The 22397-nt window shown below is 40.1% G+C and overlaps 1 protein-coding gene across 1 annotated transcript in view; it reads left to right on the top strand.

Moving 5' to 3' along the window:
• The window catches only part of LOC131446138 (astrotactin-2), a 249769-nt gene that overhangs the window by 60968 nt on the left and 166404 nt on the right, over positions 1 to 22397 (top strand). The window contains exon 3 of the mRNA XM_058617167.1: positions 15050 to 15479. Within this exon, the coding sequence (XP_058473150.1) occupies positions 15050 to 15479 (430 nt within the window). The remainder of the gene's footprint in view (positions 1 to 15049; positions 15480 to 22397) is intronic.

Consider the following 22397-nt stretch of genomic DNA (forward strand, 5'->3'; position numbering starts at 1 on the left):
TATCATCTAGTCCTATTATAGCTTTGTATAGACGAACCTTGTTGCTCACCGCTCTTCAAGAAATGACTTGATTCTGTCATTCAGCGCTCTCGTGAAATCAGCCGTTGGCCTTCTCCTTGTTGGGTAAAATTCATTCACATTGGGGTGACCCTCTCGTCCACAGGGACTTTCTAAATGTGTGGGCCTCAGTGTCCCTATTCTTTTTTCGAAACACTGCATCTCCTCTGACCTGCGAGTGTTTTACCTTAAGTGTCCCCATAATGTGCACCTCTCAGCTAAAAAAAAAAAAAAAAAAAAATGGGACAGATATTTCTATTTTTGTGAAAGCACCAGAGAGGACAGTCTTTGACACAATGCATTTCTTAGCCCTTTTACCTTAACCGTCACAACCAAATGCCTTAACCTAACCCTAGTACTAACATTAACCTCTTTTTGTCCTGCGCCAGAATATTCTCACAAAACTGTCTTTCAACTTGAATTTGTATACACTCAAAACGCAACACGCCACCAAACTTTAATTCACTACTTGTACGTTACGTCATTGCACATCTTTTTCGTGCAGAGTGACTCATCCCGCTTTCTTTTGATCTCTGCTGGGAGATGCACATGCACATACTCACACACACACACACACACAGACATGATGACAGCTTGTGTGAGATGCCTTTGCTAACTCCATTAGCCGCTAACAGCTAAGGTAACAGCTGAGATAGCAGATTTGTTTGTTACATTGCCATCTGTGGTGTAAAACTGGATATACATGGACACACTACTACTTCGAATGCTTTTTGGTGTTTGTGATAATCCGTTCAGGAGGATGATTAAGCTTGCCTGTGTCCTCCATTGTCACAAAACGGCATTGCATCACTGTTGTTTTTTTTTCTGATGCGCAAAGAGGGCATGGATGAAGGCTAAGATGTGCCATCAGCTTGACAAGTTAGTTGTTAAATTCAAGGTCAAGGTCAAGTTGTTGGCCAAAGTGCTTCATGGTAATAAACGAGATAATGAAAATAGAAAACCAATAACGGAACAATAATAACAAGTAAGAGAAGATAGAAAAAAAAAAAACAAGTTCTAAATGTAGATGTTATACTCCCTCGAGTTGAAAGCCAAGGAGAAGAGGTGAGATTTTAGCAGTGACTTAAATTTCTCTATAGTATGGGCAGCGCGTGTATGGAATGGATTTGGAGCAGCCACTGAAAAAAGCTTGATCCCCTCTAAGTTTCAACCTTGATCTAGGAATGTCTAAGAGAAACTGGTCGGTTGACCACAGTGCTCTCACAGGGGGTGTGGACATTCAAAAGAGCTTCGAAATAACTTTAAAAGTCAACAATAAAATCTTAAAATCAATTTGGGAGCCAGTGAAGTCAGATGTGCTTCTAGGCTGTATATTTTAACTTTGTTTGTTTAGGTTCTGTTTATTTGCTCCTTACACAAAAGTGCACAATAATACAATATAAATGTGATGCATAAATTCACAATATACGTATTACAGTTTGACACTTTTCATGATTGGTAAGGAGCGGTTGGAAGAAAACAATTCTTATTATTTGTCTGCCCCTTACCTGAACACAAGGAACCTAAGATGGTCTGTCATTTCCAGTTTCCTACACCATCACCATTAATGACAACAACTAAAGTAATCCATAAAAGTAAAATGTACCTTCTTTTTTTTACTTCAACAAACTCAACTCGAGTTAAGTTGTCTCATTTTTTTCACATTATCATTGTTTTTTAAAAAAGAAAATAAATAAATACTTGTACAACCCTTTAAATCATTCTCTTGAGAATTCCCAAAGTTTTACAGCAACAACTGAAGTACACATTTGTTTTATAGTGGTCTGAGCAACTGGATGCTTACAATCAAATCTTAAACATCTGTGAGTTTAATCTTCTCGCACAAGGTAAACACAAACTGCCTTTTCATGTTCTCTGGCAATACTTTGTTTTTGTCTTTAAACATAACTAATTATGTCTGCGCTTCTATTATGTCTTTCAAGTCTTTTCAAGTTAGTAAGCAAACAACCTCAAGCTACGTGTAATGGTACTTTAACTGGTAACTAAATACAACCATTGGGTTACTGCATGATTTATAATCCAGTAAAATGATTTATCATTTCAATAATCAATTACTTGTCGATTTATATTGTTCTTAAAGATCTGTAGAAGTACCATTTCAATGTGGATGTCCGTGTTAACTTAAATATTAAGTGTGGCCTTACCACCTTTCTAATTGTTCTTAACCAGTGCTATTGTGCCATGAAATCTAGGAAACCACAGTTGCGTGGTGTCAGTGCCCTGTAGAACTGTGTATGTTGTCGACCTCCATTTATCTAAGCAAACACATATAAAACATTGCTTTTTTTAACCATGTCTTCAATGTAAAGCTGTTCTTTTATTCAACTAAACTGGCTGACACAGGTGTTTCCCCCAGCTGAGCATAGATATGAGGCCAGTCGTACACTTGGGGGCATGCGAAAGAAATCTAATTTACTTTAATTAGTCCACACAGAGGACAGGTATCTCATTACGAACCACAATTCATTGTTCTTCTCAACACAGAGTGACACCTTATGTGAATAGGTCAATATTTTCTGCCTTGGCCTCGGCTTTGGCTCTCGCATTCATCAGGGAGCAGCTTTTGTCTGAAGCTTCCTGGCACACTTCCCACCCACATTTCCCTCTTCGCCGAGCTGCCCCCTTTGCCGGATTTTGGCAGGGCGGCAAACGTGTGGCCCGGTGATTGATTGACTTGACGAGAGGAATTACATGGCGTATGATGATACATGAAAAGCATTACAATTGGAATGAGAGACATGATATCACGGACGGACTGAATTTAGAGATACTACTGCACTCGGAGCAAACACGCAGTACATATACATACATATGTGCAGAGGTTGTTTACATTGATTTGGTTGTATTTGCATAATTTAGCCCCAATGTAACCTAGTCTCCATTGATTTATAGCCATCTGCGTTTTAGATGTGCAGCATGTCATGGAACTGGTTCACTCCTCTGAATGCACAAACATGTTCATTTACATTTAGAAGCCTCACATTTCCCGCCACAAAAAGGGGGCTGTTGAGAGATTGTCAGACTAGTTCTGTCCATGTTAACTAGCACCACCTATAATAAAGGGATCATAAAAAAAAACTAGGCAGCTGTTCTATCTTTAATACGCAAACCATCTGCACCGGTGGTAAAATTGACTTTCTTATGTCCCTCCTGTTGTCTTTTTTCTGTTACGTTGAACACGTTGTGATAGAGATGATGGTTGTATATGATGCCTTTGTCAGTCAGTTCATCCGAAAAGTGTGTTTTTGGTTGTTAATTATTTTCCCATCCCTCCATCCTCATCCGTTTACGTGTGATTGGTCAGATACGTGAACTAGGTTGTTATTTTTTGAGACACAGGTTCACTTGACCAAAGCAAATGAGCTCACATTGCACATCCAGCGGAAGTGCACGCGAACGAGTGAAGGCACTATTTATAGTTAACCTATAAGAGATACATTTCTGATATGAGTGGCTGCATCCTCGTATCCTTGTTTTCCCCTTTTCTCCTTTGCCCGTTCACTCTCCTCCTCTCTGTCTCTTCTGTTGCCTGGGTAACAGTTACCGATAGAGACCAGGAGTTGGGGGAACAAAAGAACAGTGTGGCTCTTGAATAATTGTTCATGCATGTGCACTTGACTGATAGTAGTACATTTGTATGCTTATATACTTGTGCACCAGCTTTGATTGATTCCACTGCATATTGTCATCGTAAGGAGTCCTTTTAAGCCTTTTTTTTTTATCTTTTTTTCAAAGTTTGTATGTTTGTGTATTCACATTCTAGAGTTGAGCATCCATCCATCCATCTTCTACCACTTTATCCTCCATGTGAGGGTTGCAGGGGGAGCTGTGCCAATCTCAGCTGACGTAGGGCGATTCACCAGTCCATCACAGGACCACACACATAAACAAACAACCACCCACTCTCACACCTATGGTCAATTTAGAGTGTCCAATTTACCTAATCCCCATTTTGCATGTCTTTGGACTGTGGGAGGAAGCCGGGGAACGAAAATCCACACACACACACACACACAGGGAGAACATGCAAACACACATTAAACTGTGAATTTGTGAATTTCTCTGTGAGATGTGAATTTCTCTGTGAGATGAATAAAGTATCTATCTATCTATCTATCTAAACAAACAAAGAAAATAGTATATGGTAGTTAAGCTTAAAGATAGAAAGACACAATTAGCCTGTTGTATATAATATACGTTATATACTGTATTTTCTTCAACATTCATTGTAACCTATCCAGTCCCTCTTCATTCCCATGTCACCATATATATCACCTTTTTACTCAGAAAGACTTTACTCAGCTTTACTGTTGGCATACAAAGATTTATTTTTTTTCCCCTCTCTGTCTTTTTCAGTATTGGTTCAGTACTATCCCATATAGTGTTCATTGAGAACTGATTCAATCTGCATTGGCTACATGAGCATTCACTTTGCTCCCGTGCACAATGGAGCCAGAGTGGCAGGTACACAGACTGGAGAGTGAAAGAGAAAATTTCAGAGAACTGCACCACATGCCACTGCTGGGTACATTCCCAACTGCAAGTCAAAGCTGTCTAGTTGCCTGTGTCTGCACACGGCTCCACAATGAAACAGCAGAGCCAAACACAAAGTTTATTCATTTTGAATTTAATTTGACGGGCTGCCATACAATCAAGATAACTGTCGAGGACATTGGCTCTTTCTATTTTTTTTTCACATTGTTGTTTGTGCTTTTCTCTCTCTCTCTCTCTCTCTGGCGTGTTCATGTGGATCACTGTTTGAACTTGTTATGGTGGACATTGTGTTCTGAAGCCAGAGGACATATGGTGCTAGCAGATGAGTATTTTCACTTCAGATGTTTCCCAGTGCCGTTGCATCACTTCCGATGTGTTTGAGATACGTGATTGCCGTTTGGAACCAGTCCATCCTCTTTGCATATCGCTATCACCTCTATGAACTCTTGAGATAACACCACCAAGCTCTGCTAAACTAACTGCTTTGAAATGGCAGATAAGCTGTTTTTATCTCTTCATCGGCTCCTGTATCTCACTATTGATTCATTCCAGTTCTTGCTGTTCTTTTAATGGCCCCTGGAAGCTCAGTGATTAAAGTCTTGGGGAAATTTCCAATTAATGCATATTTGAACTGCTTGTTTTCCCTCCTCACCGTGCTAATGATCGCAGATGTGTTTTGCTAGTAGCCATTAATGACTCAAGCACCAATTGGGAACATCTGTGCTATTTGAACTGAGATTAGAAGTGTTATTCTCACACGTGTCCCCTAGAAGCATTACCACAACAATCTCCCTACTCAATGCATATTTTTATTCTCTAACCCCCCGAGCCCCACAACACACTCTTGTGTATTTGCCTCCGTAAAAAAAAACTAGTGTGAATAGCGTCAAACACTTAAACGTTAATAATCATGATTGCATCTGGCAAAAAATGGATGGAAACCACCTTCGCCCGCAGCTGCTGGTGCACAGTGACAGGTCTACTTCTCAAACGTTGTTGTGCTAACCGACAGCTGCGGATACAAATGAAGGCCTCACTTCGAGATGAGCGATATGATGAGGGCTGAGCCACATCGGCTCGAACGCACACCAACACAACAGAAAAAAAACACCTATGATCACGCGTGGCTACATTGCACCCGGCAGCTTTCGTGTCGGGGACATTTCCTCCACAAGTAGAACGTGGAGTTTTAAGTCTCATGTCCGTTCTGTTCTGTCACACACAACCTCTTAGTACAAAAAAAAAAAAATAACTGTGTCCACTATTATTTTCCCCACATGCTGCTCTTAACAGGTATGCACAATGGTTCTGCACTTTGACGCCTGTACCTTTACAAAAGCAAAAGCAAAAAAAAATCCAATCCCTGTCCCCCTTTCACTCCTTCTTTACTCTGAATCAAAGCCCCCCCCGAGGGCCTCATTGTCCCCGGTCCTCTTATTGCCTTGTTATCAACAGATGTAGCCAGCCCTTATGACACAGCTGCAAATATTGGCCTTACCTTTTTCTAATCACATTTCTTCCCCCTGAAATGTCACCGAGGAGGGCATATGTGCTTGCAGTTTTGCTTTTTTCGCTCCCTCAGTGTGAAGATATCATTTATCTCATATGAAAGCAAATGAAAGGGCCATAATGTAGTCTAGGCAGGGAGGGTGGTGTAAGGATGAGGGGGCATTGCAGTCTCTTCTCCAGCACTACTAATTTGCTACAGTAATGAGCGAGCAGTGGTGAATGAGCAGTGGCAATTATATTTGGTTACCATGCAAACGGCGAGCATCATGGGATGTCATTAAACGGAGAAATATGCCCAGGCTCTATTACAATGGTGTGGGGGGGGGGGGGGGCGAGAACAAACGTGAGCCATTATCTAAATGTATACTCCCTTTTTACCCAACGTGTGTGATTTTGAAATGCCATATGTTTTTTTCCTCCAGGGATTACCTCCTGGCTGGAAAACCACTGCACCCAGTCATTTATGGGTTTTTTCCCCCACTTCTCTACTTGTATTTTATTTCTTTTTTTCATTTACAAAAACAGTACTTCGTCAAAGGGCCATCATTTTTTAAATGTTAATTTCAATTTACCTTGAATCGCAGCTATTTGGAAAGCAAACAAACAACCGGGGGGGAGCTGAAAACAATGAGAACTGTAAGAAAGGCCATAATGAACGCATTTGTGATTATGCTTTGAAATGCACACTGGGCGCTTTGATGGGAAACATTTAACCAAATGTCTCTGTCAATTTCAGCGAATATTGATGTTCGGTATCAGCCACGTTGCCCGTTGCTGTGAGCTCTAATGCAGGTTTCCCATTTTTTCTCCCGTATTGAACGGGAAATAAAGCAAACAAGCTAATTGCCGCGGAGCTCGCCGTTAATGTTACTTTACAATGTTAACCAACACAAAACTACAAGCCACAATACACAAAGATGTCTTTAAAACTATTGAAACTATTTTTATCTTTTCTCTATCATGTTTTGTAACATTGCGCGAGGCAACAAGCCCCTCATAAATATTAATTACGTTTCACAATAAGCATCTAATATGTGAGATCACCAGAGGTGCGTGTGGTGTTTAATAGTGTGCACTTACCACAGTGTACTACTGAACGTAATCACTCATAATATATACAGTATACTATAGGTGTGTGTGCTGTGGTGTGTTTGTTGATTATTAAATGTGGAATATCATTCATTTTTCTGTCAACACAACTTCTAAAGCAGTGCCTTTTCATTAATAAAATGGAAGTTGCTTTTGCAAGTGCTGCAAATGTATAGAAAACTATCATTTATCTCTGTAATCTTTGGTATGGATGCAGACTGCGTCCCTCAGATCGGCTCCAAGCTTGAAAATCCTGACTTATTGTTGGGCTGACTGAGAGAGGAGAGTGTGTGTGTGTGTGTGGGGGGTTAAGGCTACATAAAGCCAGGGAAAAAGAAATATTGTGAGGGTGGAAGGACCAAACTAGCGAACCAGCCCCTAATTCTCTGTCATAATTCACAAAGCCGGGACACAATGCAGCATTATCTGCCCTCAAATCTTTTCCCTGTGTGTGTGTGTGATAGAGCATGGTGACATGTAAAAGGGTAGTATGGAGGGGTTGGGTAATAAAGGGCCAGGTGTCAAAGTGATGGAGATGGGAATGGGTAGAGGATGATGAAAACATGTATTAGTTCCCATGGTGAGAGGGCCGAAATGGAAAGGTCGACCCGGTACTTTCCACTTAAGCTGTGGGAGATTTTCATTCAGTTTTCAATCACGGCGTAATCAGACTTTATGATTAGGTATGGGCTTTTGGTCAGTGTAATTTCTCTGGTGATTTACATAGCCTAGGCTGTTTTAAAAGATTTTCAGTCACTTTTCAGCGCAGATTATTTCAACCCGACGTAAAAAAAAGGTTTACCTCAACGATCGAGATATAACGACGTGCGGTCCTTTTTTCTCAACGACTGAGCAGTTCTTGTATTAACAAAGTAGTCATTTTAAAATGCGGTTACAATGTGCTGCCAAGTGCATGGAATTAACCGACAAGAAGATTCAAATATGTACAGAGGTCAAAAATCACATGAAGGTCCAGTGTGAAAAATTTTATTTAATTTGTCAGACATTGAAGAGAAAATAATTAATTAATTTCTGTTTTTCATTACCTCCAGAATGAGCCTTTTCTCTTCAGAGCCCTCCATGTTGTATCCTCATGGTTTTACAATAGCCCACTATGGACAAACTAAACAAGTATAAATTGACGGTTCTCCATCACACTTGGAAAGGGAAGGTGAGGGATATTCAGTATCACTAATACGTGTTGCTAAATTTTACACACTGTACCTTTAATTCAGGAAGGCTAATCTGTAAAAAATCTGGGTTTATTTTGGAAAATATGAACAAATTCTGTGTCCCCTTTGGTTTTCAGGTTGGAGTATGATGAGGGGGCTGAAGATGGATAGATCAATGTGGTCTGGAGGTGGAGTTTGGTCGGAGGACTTCTTAAATGTAGGTTAGGAGTCAAAATTTGAATTTAACCTGGAGCCAGTGCAGGGATACAAGGGTGGGAGCGATGTTGAGACCATTCTCAGAAACAAACAAGCAACAAACCTAAACAGCACTGGAGAGGATGCGATGTTATTCTGGTGTAGTGTTGTTTATATCGTATATATATTCTTGAGGCACAGATTTACTACTGTGGTTGAAAAGCAAACATAAATCCAATAGGAGTGTGCGATTTGTTTGTGAGACCAGACTATTTCTCCCTAAGCCCAGGTAATGGACAGACTTGGTCTCTCCAAGGTGAATTGCCAGAGTGGAAACATTAGCCGGAGAGCCAAGTCTTGTCATTCACGCTGCGACTTCTAATCGGACAGAGAGAATGGAGAGCAGATGCTAGGGCACATGCCACTTTAGCTTCCTGCTGGGTGAGGAGGGAGAGGAGAAACACAGTGAAGGAGAAAGGTAAGAGCAAGTGGGAGGCTGACAAGTAAGAGATGGCAGCGAGGAAAAAAAAAAAAGAGGGGGGGAGGGGGGTGTTTGTTTGTGTTAGAGCTTCACTGCTCGACATTTTGCTGTATCCCTTGGAGCAGGAGGATGGCCACTGGGGTTTTGTGAGCGACTGCTGCCACTGTGCACAGATGGTGGCTAAACCACAGAGCATGTGTTGGATGTGTTTGCTCTGAGTTGTGTTGTTTCACTCTGCTCGGGATCTTAAAGCCATCCATTTTTTCCATATCTTAAGGCGCCACGGGGGTGATTGAACCAAGAGTAAAGAGCGGGTCAATACAATTGATCACCAAACTTCCCAACTATATTGGAAGCGGTTTCATTGGGAAACTTGTGCTTGCTGCTTTATTTAGTGCATTCCACTTTTTGTTTCATGTGAAATGGAATAAGAAAGCACAAGCATTATGTGGTAAATAATAGGGCTGTAATCTATTTTTGTAAAATGTTGCCACACTGCCGATGTTTTTGACGTGGATGTTAGAGGAGGAAAATGAAATAAAACCACCGCATGTTCTTTTATCTATCTGTCTCTTGTAGGTTGGGCTAATCACGCTGTTACCTGTGAAACCGGGGTGTCCTGAAAACACCCCCATTAGCTCTTGGTACATTCCTCCAGATGAAATCAAATTAACCATAGACTGTATGAAATGAACATGTCGAACCAGAACGTATCGACTCACAAATCGACCAGTAGACTGGGACTTTACAGCCCTAGTAAATAAATGTACGCGTGTTGTACGTCTTCATAATACATTAAATTTGCATTTTTATTTCTGTACATGCAGAAAAAAACATTTAAAATAATGTCATTACTTCTGAATACACACAGTGTCATCGTAGTGATAAACAACCAGCTTCACAGCTCAATACAGAATGACGATTTTGGTTTATGTCGATTTCATGCTGCCCACTTTCCTTTTGTGTATTGAATTCAGGGAAAAAAACGGAAAAAAAAAACCCACCTGTCTAGACGTTTGTACCGTTCTTTCTATGAAAGGGCCGAACACAGACGGGCACATTTGAGAGAGACACGGTGACCGTGCTTTTTTCTGTCTGCGGCAGAAGAAATGTTATGTGGATTTTGCAGAGATTAGATACAACAGCGGGAATAAACATGCAGTAGAGAAGAAGGAGAAGAAGAAAAAAACACACACAAACACAAGGTGAAGATGTTGCTTCAGCTTAGCAAGAGGTTTCTGAGGTTAATGTTGGTCATGCATTGTACCTTGGGAAAAATAACCCAAAAAAAACACTGCCAGGATGAGCTTTCATCATAACATAGACAATGGTCGGTGGCCTTTACCGGTTATTACTTCTGCCTCTTTTGATAAGAGGAAAATAGAAGAGCAGATGTCATATTGGACCCAAAGTTTGAGGGAAAAAAATAAGCTGAAAGGCAGGAGAGGAAATTGTGTTAGAAAGAGTATATGCAAATAATGCAACTTCAATGAGAAAGTACGAAGGTTATATCATGGCACTCACGCAGACTGACAGCTGAATCTAAATGGAAGCATTTCCATGTATTTTGTCATATTTTACCCTGCATGTTACTCTCATTGTCATACTGATCCGTTATTAATTTTCTGGTGTGGCAGCAACACACTATTGTACTATACTATACGGCTATACTTGTGTTCAGTCAGTGCTTTGAACACAGTATAGCCGTGTTTAACGCAGTATAGGGAGTGATGGTTTTCTGTCGCCCAATCAGCTGACTGTCATAGGTCTAGCTCCACTCATACCGTACCGTACCATTACTCTAGGACCTCAAATAATGGAACTGTTGGGGCATTTTTTTTTTGGTACTATTCTGAATGTAAAAGGCTAAAAAACTATTCCACTCGGTGGATACACACCATGATACAGTTATATATATATGTATATACGTGTATATATAGTTATAGTTCCTGCATTAACCCTTTAAAACCGAGTGTATCACAGACATCACGTTTGCGCAAGCACAATTTGCATTCTGTAATTACGCGATGGTTCATGCTATCGGAAAAATCCCGACGGTTTCTGAAAGCTGAGAAGTTGTTTTGCACATTGAGACAAAGACTCAAACAAATGTTATTTAAAATGTGTTTTTATACTGTTCAAATTTCTGTTTTTAAGCTTTTCTTCATTTTAAATTGTTAATACACTACTTTAACGTGCAGTAAATTGTAAATAATTGCCAGATATGGAAATTCATTCTAGAAAAATGGGCAAAAGCACTTACTCACTGGACATTTTCTGGCCCTTTAATGGTTAAAATAAGCAAATAAAGTACAGACAGACATTTTGAGGCTTAAATTGGGTTTAATGTCCTTTTTGTTGATGTACATGCAGCATTAAAATTATTGCATGAATGTCAGTTTCTTAGTTATTAGATAATAGATGTAGAGATTTGGTCTATGGCATGCCAGTTCTACCAACTCGGGTTATCTGGCACACAAGAAAAGGTACATTGGGTGCCGTGTAGAAAAGATGCTAAATATTCAGGGAAGAGCTTCTAGGAACGCCAAAGCAAAGAAAAATATGCAAAGTGACTCTGGAGGGAAATGGCAACATTTTTGTAAAAGAAAAAAAAGAGAAATAAAAATAAAAAAAAGGGACGAAGAGTGCAGAAGATAATCATTGAGTGAGGTAAGAGTGAAAATATGGGGGTTTCAACCACTTTCCTCCTCGTGAGGCCACTTTGGACTAAAACAGCAGGGATTTGTAGACTCTGAAGATGAACAGAAAGCCCATTTTCCCTCATGGCTACATTTGCCACAGTGAATTTATATGGCTGTTGTGGTGAAGAGGAGGAAGAAAGATGTGATCAAACATGAAGGGGGAAGGAGACGGAGAGAGATGCACTTTAATGGAGAGAGGGAGACCATAAAAAACGGCAATAATGAAGGGGGAGTGCAGTGGAAAACTGAAAAATGTCACAAGGACAGAAATTTGGGAGAAGAAAATGAAGGAGGCAGATATGTGTATGAAAGAATAACATTTTAGGCGACTGTTGTGGCAGAGACCGCGCTGAATCAACAAAGAATACAATGATGGTACTTTTGGAATAAGAGTTATTACACTTTGCAAAGGGTTTGACTTTCTGTAACATAACTGAACTTCTGGAATTTAAATGTAAAGAAGATGTTAAAGGTTATACACACCAAGCTCATCTTCATACAAGAGGCACAACGACTTCTGGTCTCTATACTCGTCCTTCAGTGTCTGTACTCGTTACTGACTCGCAACTGATTCAGAACTGTCCTGATTAAACTTTAAATTCAAGATTCAAGAATTTTTTATTGTCATTATGAGGACATAATGACATTTTTGGAAGGCTTAACCCTTAAATAAGATACAACAAAAGACTTGACACTTAAATAGGACACAATAAAAGACTTAACACTTAAATAAGACACAACAAAATGTAAAACCCAACAAAATATAAAGCTACAAGCGTGTGCAAGATACCACTGTTATATATATATATATATATATGTGTGTTTCCCCCATTTTTCCTTTCACCCCAACCGGGCGAGGCAGATGGCTGTGCATCTTGAATCTGCCTCTGCCAAAGGTTTCTTTTACCATTACCATATAATTCATTTGAAATAGGTTCTGTGAAATGAAAATGAGAATAATTATCCCAAAAATAGCGTTCCCTCTCATATTGCGAATCATATCGCAAACACAATTTCAGTCAAAACAATGGCAATTAGCACGATACCACTTTTTTGTGTGTCCGATACCGATATCGGTCCACTTTCAGTCATTTTAGACTCCGAAGCTGTTAACAACACATCTGTGCTGTAGCCATTTCAAGCTATTTCACAAACATGTCCCAAAAAGTAGAAATAAGCAGCCCACAAGATGACTAAGCTAAAATGCTGTTGCTTATTTATTATATTGCTTATATATATATATATTTTAACCACAGTCGAGTCGAGAAATATCATCATTCTTTTTCTTTTTTACGTGACCACCAGTGACACTTTGTCCGAGGCTTGAAACTGCAACGCTAATTCCGCACTTTTTAGACCCACTCGTAGAGGGACGGGATTTGGAACGATTCCTATAAAATTGAATTGAGTTATTTCTGGGAATGTCGAGGTTGATCAGAGGCGATTGCTCTATCCGCCACTGAGCGTGATGGACATTTTCTTTATTTTCCAGGAGCACTGATGTGTGAGTAATATGATTAAAGGTGTCACGGATACAGTAACTGTCCCTTCACGGTGTTGTTGCTAATAGGACGATCATTTTAAATACAGAATTTAACAGCTCTTTTTTTTTTTTTTCTTAAATCATAATTTTTCCATGGCGATGCAGACCCACACATTGCTGCTCCATTATCACACTGCTGCTAAAATGAAAGATAAGCCTTCATATGTTTTTGCTATTCTTCAGGGGGAATTAATGTAGAAATGCAGGCTAAGGGGAGTTTGCGGGACTGCATTTCTGCAAAGCTGCCATCCTACTTGAGATTAATGAACAAGTTCTGTCCGTGGAAGTAGTCTTCTCTGTGCCGCCTCTCCTCTCAGCATAGTGTGATTTATGGACACCCAGCAGTGCATGAGTTATAATTTGAAAGGGGTTTGTTTTTCCTCATGAAGATGGAATTTTAAATGTTGTGATGAATGACCCCTTGCGGTTTTTATTTATTATTCTGTCGTGATTTAGTCCGCCTGTGTGTTGGTATGCAGTCAACAGTGTTCATGCCGCTGCGGCTGTGTGTTGTGCACGCGTGTTGATACAGCCACATTATTTAAATGTGCGCTCGCAGAAGCGCCGATTCTGCGTTTTCTGCTTGTCAGCCCCAGATGCATTGCTCCTGTAGGTCGTCTCTCTGAATCGAATACTATATCACCTATTGGATGCCATTATGAAAAATCAAAGAGTAAGTCATGCCTTTCCCTTTTCTTTTTTTTTCTCTCTCTCTCCGTGCTGTCTGGGCACATGGATTTATTTAATCATCTGGCCACATCATGTATGGCAGAGTGTTTGATGTTTCTGTTATGGTGACACATTAAATGAACCATGGAGAAATGCAACGCTCCCTGATGAATTTACAGGATCAAAAATGGGGGTTTGGAAAGAGACAAAGACAAGGAAGCAAAGACAAACTACCCCAGCGACACCCAGGACTTTGAGAATTATGTGAAATGTCTTTCTAGAGGAGCGTTCACTTGGTTTTAGCTCATTTGTTGAGTTTGTGCTTGGTCATAAGGCATAGGTCTGCGTTACATCACACTGTGTCAATGTGGTTTAATGCGGTGTGTCGTCTATTCAGGCTTGTGCACAGCATTTACACGGAATCCTGTAGTCAGCATGTGTCTGACTGCAGAAAGTACACAATGAGTAATCAAAGTGCTGATTTTAAGCACTGAAAATGTAATATGCTGGGCAGCAATTCCATTGTGCCTGTGTGTTGCCCCTGCATGTGAACGTATGCGTGTCCTTAGCCTTCCTACCCTCTAATTAATTGGTAATGTCACCGGTCCTACAGGGGTGCTCCATTTTTTATTTGTCTTTCTTCTATTACAAAACAAGTCCATAAATGCTGTTAAACATCATCAGATAGATAGATAGATAGATAGATGTGGTGTCATTCATAACACTGCAACAGACCACTTAGTATTTATCAACCAACTAGATATATTAAATGTTTGGCATGTTTGTCACAATTCTGTTACACTTTTGTCTGTGTCTGAGTGTTTGTGCCCAAATAACTCGGCCTGTGGCTGTTTTTGAAGAACTCGCTCATCGAAGTGTTCATTGCCAGACGTCGTTAATTGCTGCCACTTATTGGAATCCATCCTAATATAACTGCCACTGGAGCAGTGACTGTAATTGTTCTTGTTAGAGGTAAAAAAAAAACCCCGGATTGTGTTATTTTCTTTTATCGGAGAGCAGCGTTTGAAATACGGAGATTAACAATAAAGTATTAACTCCAGGTTTGTCTCTACCTTCACTCTGTCTTTCTGTTTGTTTCTCTCATGCTCTTATCCAGGGAGGCCTCATCGCTCTCCTCCTCCTAATCCTCCTCTTCACCCTCGTCCTGTATACTCGCCACCGATGGTGCAAGCGCCGCCGCATCCCGCAGAAGAGTGCCAGCACCGAGGCCACTCATGAGATCCACTACATTCCATCCGTTCTGCTGGGCCCTCAGGGCCGCGACAACTACCGGAGCTCCCGGAACACTCACCAGCACGGCAGCTCCGTTATCGGCATGCCCATTCGCGAGACGCCCATTCTCGACGATTACGACTGCGATGAGGATGACCAGGGAGGACACTCGCTTAACTCCACGCCCAACCAACACCACATCAAGCTAAATGACGGAAAGCTGAAGGAGGACTACGGCGTGAACATCGGCGTCGGAGGGCACACGGACATAATGTGCAAGGACGACGACCTGAAGCATAATTTCGATCAGCGAGGTAAGTTTCTTCTGATGGATACTCAAACATTTTCCGAAAAACAAGTTACTGTGACACACTATTCTTTCGAAGATGTTCGCAGAGTCTGTGTCACATTGTCTATAACTTATTATTAGTCACGCAAGGTTGAGCTCTCATTTTGCTGTGATGTCTCCTTGGAACCCAAAATGCTTTCACACAGCGCTTTTCAGATGCTTTTGTGTTATAGTTTTCTGTCTGGGCGGATGTTTTAGCTTGTGTCCTTCATTTCCACTGCAAAACTTTAATTTAAGAAATGAACCCTGGTTCTGAGAACAACATAACATCACTGTCTTTTATTTCTGGAATGCGGTCTTACAGTTCTTCATAATGGATAAACTGGATCCGGAGCCATTTATTTTGAGGGTTTTAGGTTTTAATTTCAATTTTATCCCCAAACTTTGAACGCATATCCAAATTTCATGCGACAGCTCTTGTATGCATACAACGGAGCTGTGGGATAACACATCATGTTGCTGGTCGTCTCCGTATCGCTGGCTGGCAAGTGGCATAAATGACACATTTGAGTTGTCATAGCAAATCTGTTGTGCTCAGTGGTGGAGCTCCTGCTTTTGCATGCATGATTTGTACATCCGTGCTGCCGCTCAGTGCCAGCTCCCCAGATGGCTCAGCCTGGACAGTTCACTTTGGCACTGGCCAGGCCACCCATGTTCCTGATAGCACACCATGTACTGCTTACATTTAGTCATAAATAAGCATTTTTTTAGATGACTAATGTCATCACTTCACACTGATAATGATCATAAATTCTGTATTCCATGAGTCATTGGCATTTAATAGACCACTGAATATATATCGATGCTGTCTGCTCTTGAAGACTACATTCTTCCATATCCTCCGCCGCCTCGCTGCTGCCACGGCCATTGGCTCTCACTGTAATGTAATGCAATGTCGTGTAATTCAATGTAACGTGTAAAGGTCAAGTTACAAGGGCCATTGGTCGAGTCGATTAGATGCTGAGATGTGTCAGTGTGAAGCCCGCGGACCGTTACTTACCATCGTCACTTGGAGCACGGGGGGGCGAGGGGGGCTGTATTCTATCTTTTTTTTGCCATTAGCAATAAAATGAGCAGCTCTTCAAACTCGTCTGCCGTAAGGATTTGATTTGAAAACAGATTTGAGAGTCTCAGCTACAGACGCAGTCGGTGGTATCATGTGCTGTTGAACCTGCGCTGCTCATGTGCAAAGATGAACCTAAATAATTGACGGGAGCTGACTGAGTTGGAGGGCGCCCTGGTTATTCGTGTCTGAGTGAATTATGCATGAAGTCTGTGGAAAAGCCCTCATGCCCAGAGAGTATTTATCACTCTCCACATAAATTTGTTTACGCAAAGCTGAATGTGATGTATGTTTCTCAATGAACGTAGCCTGAAAACAGCCTGATTAATACTCTTTTTCAGTATCAGTGCTGACCAGCACTATGATAATGTTACTATTCAGTCGTGTCTGGAGTTTAGATAGTAATACAAACTCTTAACATGTAGCTCGGCATTGGAGGAAACCAGTCTTCATTCAGATTTAAGGCGTTAAAATTGAATAAAGAGGTAAAAATTATGTGGGACTTAATTATTATACCTCCGACTGAATCCAACAGTTGCTGACAGTTAATTCTTTGGATTTTTTCACCTCAATGGGATTCAGGAACGCATATTATCGCCACAATTGATGGAACGTTGCAACTTATGAGTTCCAGCGTGACAACTAAAGGTCTGCTGCCAAGGCGCTCTGATCACGAAAGGAATCTGTCATTGCCGTTCTGTTTTCAGTGACATTGAAAATTTAATTCCAGCTTCACTCCTCAATATCTGCACAATTATCGGGTCAAACTCAATGTGATGTAGGGAAATATGAAGAATTCAACACACATACTTTCATACTTTGTATATAAGTGGCAAATTAACTGTTTTTTTTTAAAGTTTTATATTTATATATTTATATATATACTTTTTTTTCACAAATCAGTTTGAAAACACATCATTCTGTTTACCTCATAAAGTCTTTGAAACCACCGGTGCTCAGAGTCCAGTCAATTTGACGCCTCTCCCTCCCCATCTGTACTCCGCTTAAAGCGCCGACTGTTGAATACAGAGGTGATTAACTTCTGTCCCACTTGACCAATGCTGCGAGGCATCCCAAAAGTCTCTGTGCACCAGCCATTCTTTATCTATGTGTCCTTGCTGACAGATAACCCCATTCAAGTGAATTCAATAGTATTATCCCCAGGGATTATGGATATGCCTCACAGGTTTGTGCATGGCATTGGCTTTTGTTGCACAGACAACCAAACAAATGAGACCTGTCAATTTCATTATTTGGCGAGATGTCCCACAGCTTAGGGAATGTACTGGGCATTGTGGACGGTGCAGATCAGGTGTACTGCAACATCAGTGACAGACTATTGTTAGGAAAAGCCAATCTAGTGCTTGGATATAGTCATATAGTTAACCCTTAGATTATAGAGCATTTAAGCTGCTTTCTTCCATTAATGAGGTCAAATGTACAGTATATACAGAGGCTATAAGAATTTACAATATAGTGGGTCTTACTGTATATCTTTTTTTCAGCACAGCCTTTTCACCAACTATATAAACACACTGGGACAAAAAGTTTAAAATCGGATAAAATTTTGTGAAATTTGGAATTACGTCACAGTTTTTTTCAATTTTATGAACAAAAATGAAAGAAAAACGTTGTCTATTTTGTGGCTACTGCACAATTATTGCTACTTTGGATCGCTCCTAAAAATGAGATTTTAAAATGAACCATAGCTTTAACTCAAAAACACTGATAAAATGAAAAACACCCACTTCTTTTTAAAGTCTGAATATATAAACCTATAACACACACACACACACCCAGGATGTCCATATAAGGAGTTGTGTATTGTGTACACAGCAATTTACCAAGGGTAATACAACTCTGAGATGCAGCTGTATTAGGAAGAGATGTTTTTTGGAGTTGTCTGATTTGTGTATCAAGACTTGTCGTGAGCATAATTAAACTTAATCTCCATCCTCAACAAGTCTGTTTACCCTTTAACACTGAGCGTATCTTATTATGTGGCGGTTTGTGCCGGCGGTTTCTAAAAACTGAGAAGTTGCATGTCAAAGCCAATATGTGGTTATTATGGTATTGTCCCTCGCGCTGTTGCAGGAAGCCGACGAATCACCAGAGAGGATAGAGTTGGAAAACTGCCTGTACATAACGTTTTTGGCCTGTTTTAGGACATTGAGACAAAAACTTACATTTCAATTTTGTTTTTCTTCCTTTTAAATTGCAGTAAATTTCAAATAATTGCCAGATATTGAAAGTTATTCTGGGAAAAATGGTCAAAAGCACTTACTCACAGGACATTTTGTGGTCCTTTTATGGTTAAAATAAATCAATGTTCCTTACCACAGTCCAGTCATTTTCATGACTTGCCAAAAATACTTTTTGTCTCTTATGATTATCAATATTTCTTTTTAGTTTTTGTTATGTTTTTACTGCTATTACTAAATAAAAAACACATGTTCACTGTTATGCATATCAAACACACAAATTAAATGTCAAAAGTCATTTTAAATCTGGGTGAACCAGTTAACGGAGATGATTCATATCGCTCAGCTACTATGTGCGACGTAAAGGTTCTTGTGGCATTTTCTGTTGTTCAAGAAATAATTGAATCAACACAGAATGTGTTTTGAATTAAGGTAGCCACTAATTCATGAATAATCAAGTCAAGGGGAAGTGGTAATTATTTGTTCCGGTGACCTACAGCAGTGAGGTGCCTTTTGGAAATGAGGTGCTTTCTCTCTTATTTCATTTATTTTTATTCGGAATTAAACTGTGTCTTTATTTTTAAATCAAATTGAGATAACTGAATATACTCACCAGAGAACACGCGCCTGTTTTTAGGTAGTCGAAAATGCATTTTCTAGCTTACTACTACTACAACTGTTGTACCTTCCTTTACCTTTAAAACAGGATATAGTGCATCTGCTGTATAGAGGCATCACATGTTTTTGTGCTTAACAAATTGATTAAACCACCACCCGAAGCCACACTTGACCTAAATTAACAGCATTTGTAATTATAAAAAATATATTTTCATGTTTCTGTAATGGTTAATACACCCGTATGTAGAAGCTCTTTGACCAAAATGATATTTTTAATGCTAAAATAAAATTAATATTCTTATCCATGAATTTTCAAATTGACGGTTTTACAAAAAGTAAAGATTGAAATAGTCTAATTATAGTTATTTACTTGCATTCCTGAACAGAGAAAAAACATGTCTTAGTGGTTGAATGTTATGCTTGATTAATTTCTGACTTCTCAGAGAAGAAGCCCAGTGAGACGGCTCACAAAGGTGAATTCAGTTTGTCATTTGCCAAATAAATAACAATTATATTTGTTTTAGTTTTAAGCAAGTGTTTGAAAGGTTTCTAAAATGTTTATGCTTTTATGACAGGTGGTCAAATAAACGTGTTAACCCTCTTATGACCATCAAGATAATGAGGGTGCCTGGATTTATTTTTGATTTTATGGCTGTAGAATTGTCAGAAAATGTTCTTCTTCTGCCCCTTTTTTCAAGATAACTTTTACTTTCGATATCTGGCAGTTATTCAACCGTTTAGGAATGACGGTACTGAGAAGCTGACGTCACAAACGTGTGACGCGCTGGTGAATCTTGACTGTGATTGGTCGTGATGACAAGTATATGGATGCAAAGCTCTATTTCTTTGCTTTCCCGTATCCATCAATCTGTCGGTCTTCAACCGCTTTATCCTCCACATGAGGGTCGCGCGTGGGTGCTGTGTCAATCTCAGCTGACATAGGGCGAAAGGCCAGATCGTGAGTCAATAGTTTCTGAATTTTCGAGCTATCAAAAACAGTCTAGGAGTCACGGTAGTGAGAAGTACGCATGCCAAATCCTGTCGTCGCTTTATATTTAAAACATTTCATTTCCCTTCAAGCTGGAAACATTGACTTGACGAAATTAACCTCATTTCTAAATAATATAATTTTTGTCATGGAAAAAAATGGTCTCGGAAACCAGAGACCAAATCAATGCTTTGTTTTTGTGGAGTGGAGCCACGGTGACAAGCACCAGAGCTAATGGAAAAAGGTAATATACAGCTATGCTAATGCTCTGTTTTGGACGGTCAACATCGTCCTACCTCTGGGATGCAATTGACCCCGTGTGCTGCAGGCTCGATGAGTCTGTCTGGAGGACAAAGAAAATATATATTGTGGTTCAGCTGTCAACTGTAAGTGCACACATAATTCCTTCATGGCTGTCAATCTTTAATTGGATCCCGGCCACACCGTTTGACGAGTTCATCACTTATTTATTTCCCCCCCCCCTTGCTTGAAGAGACCAAACAAGTAGAGGATTTATATGCGTAGTCTGTGTTAAAGTGTGCACAACGTTCAGGGAGAGAGAGACTAAGCTGGAGTTTGCCATGACTTGATTCAGAGAAATCATTATTTACTCTAGTCTAGTGCGACCGAATGGAATGCGAGAAGATACAGCTGAACAACGACTTAAGGTGTTATTGGGATGGCATTTCACACCCTTGCTCTGCCAACACAGCGCTAGAGGTGTCCTGAACTTGTGACAATGAAAATACACAAATGAGGGGGAAAAAAAGAAAAAGCACAAATCCAGATCACGTTATTCTCTGATTGAATGTTCTACAAAGAGGAATTGTTCCCATTTGAGCTCCATGTGAACACTGCAGTATGTTGCAGTTTTTAATTTGAACAAGCACATCATGTGCTGCCTGGTACATGTGGATCACAGATGATTGGAAGAATTAATGAAATGTTTACGGATGATTATCGTCTCTGGAATAGTTAAGCTGCTAGTTTTGCTGTAAAGGTGTTTCATATCTACTAGTTGTTCAGTTAATGAGGAATAAATAAACATTTCAATGATCTCCTGTTATCACCAAACTGGCTATTCCTGCTGTGCCTCCTATTCCTCTCAGTGAATATACGCTGCTGTATGTAATTGCCGGGTATTTATTTCATGGTTAACACAGATGAAGCCCCGAGCACCAGATACAACCCACTGAGAATCTACTGAATGATTTGTAGATTTTTTTTTTACAACTTTTGAAGAAATAAACTCCCAGCTAAATATTGCTTAAAAATAAGCGGAGATACATTGAGTTTGACAAAGATCCCTTGCCACTTCCTCTTCTTACAAACTGCCGAACAAAAAGCACACTTTCCCCTCAAGGCTCCTGGAACTACAATGAATTGGTTTGTGTTTGTTTCTTTTTTTTACTGATGTACCACAGGAGAGGGAACAATTGGGAAAAATAACACAACTTCGCAGGAATTGACTACAAAAGCAAGTGAGCCAGTTGCTTAGCCAGCCGGTTTTTATCTCTTTTACATCGGAGCCTTAATCTATGCTCTTTGTGGAGAGTCACGTCATGGCAGCCCAATTTCTTATAGGAGGTATAAACTGTGGGTTTATCAACAACTTGGATAGCTGGGTAAGCAAATGGAACGCACCCTCGCTTGAACTTGACACTGAAGTGAGGTTAGAAAGATCCTTCACAGATTTGAACTTCTGTGATCAATAACATTTGAATGACCGTCCTCGCTGGTCTATGCTGGTTTATGATGGTGTATGCTGGATTGGTGATGCTGATCCACCAGTGTCATGATGCTGGTAGACCAGCATCATGATTCTAGTAGACCAGCATAGACCAGCATAGTTTCCTCACTGGTCTATGCTGGTTTATGATGGTGTATGCTGGTCTGTGCTGGTCTTTGCTGGTCCATGTTAACATAGACCAACATAGACCAACATAGAACAACATGGACCAGCAAAGACCAGCATAGACAAACATAGACCAGTATAGACCAGCAAAGAGCAAC

The sequence above is a fragment of the Solea solea genome, chromosome 19, assembly GCF_958295425.1.
Source record: "Solea solea chromosome 19, fSolSol10.1, whole genome shotgun sequence".
NCBI lineage: Eukaryota > Metazoa > Chordata > Actinopteri > Pleuronectiformes > Soleidae > Solea > Solea solea.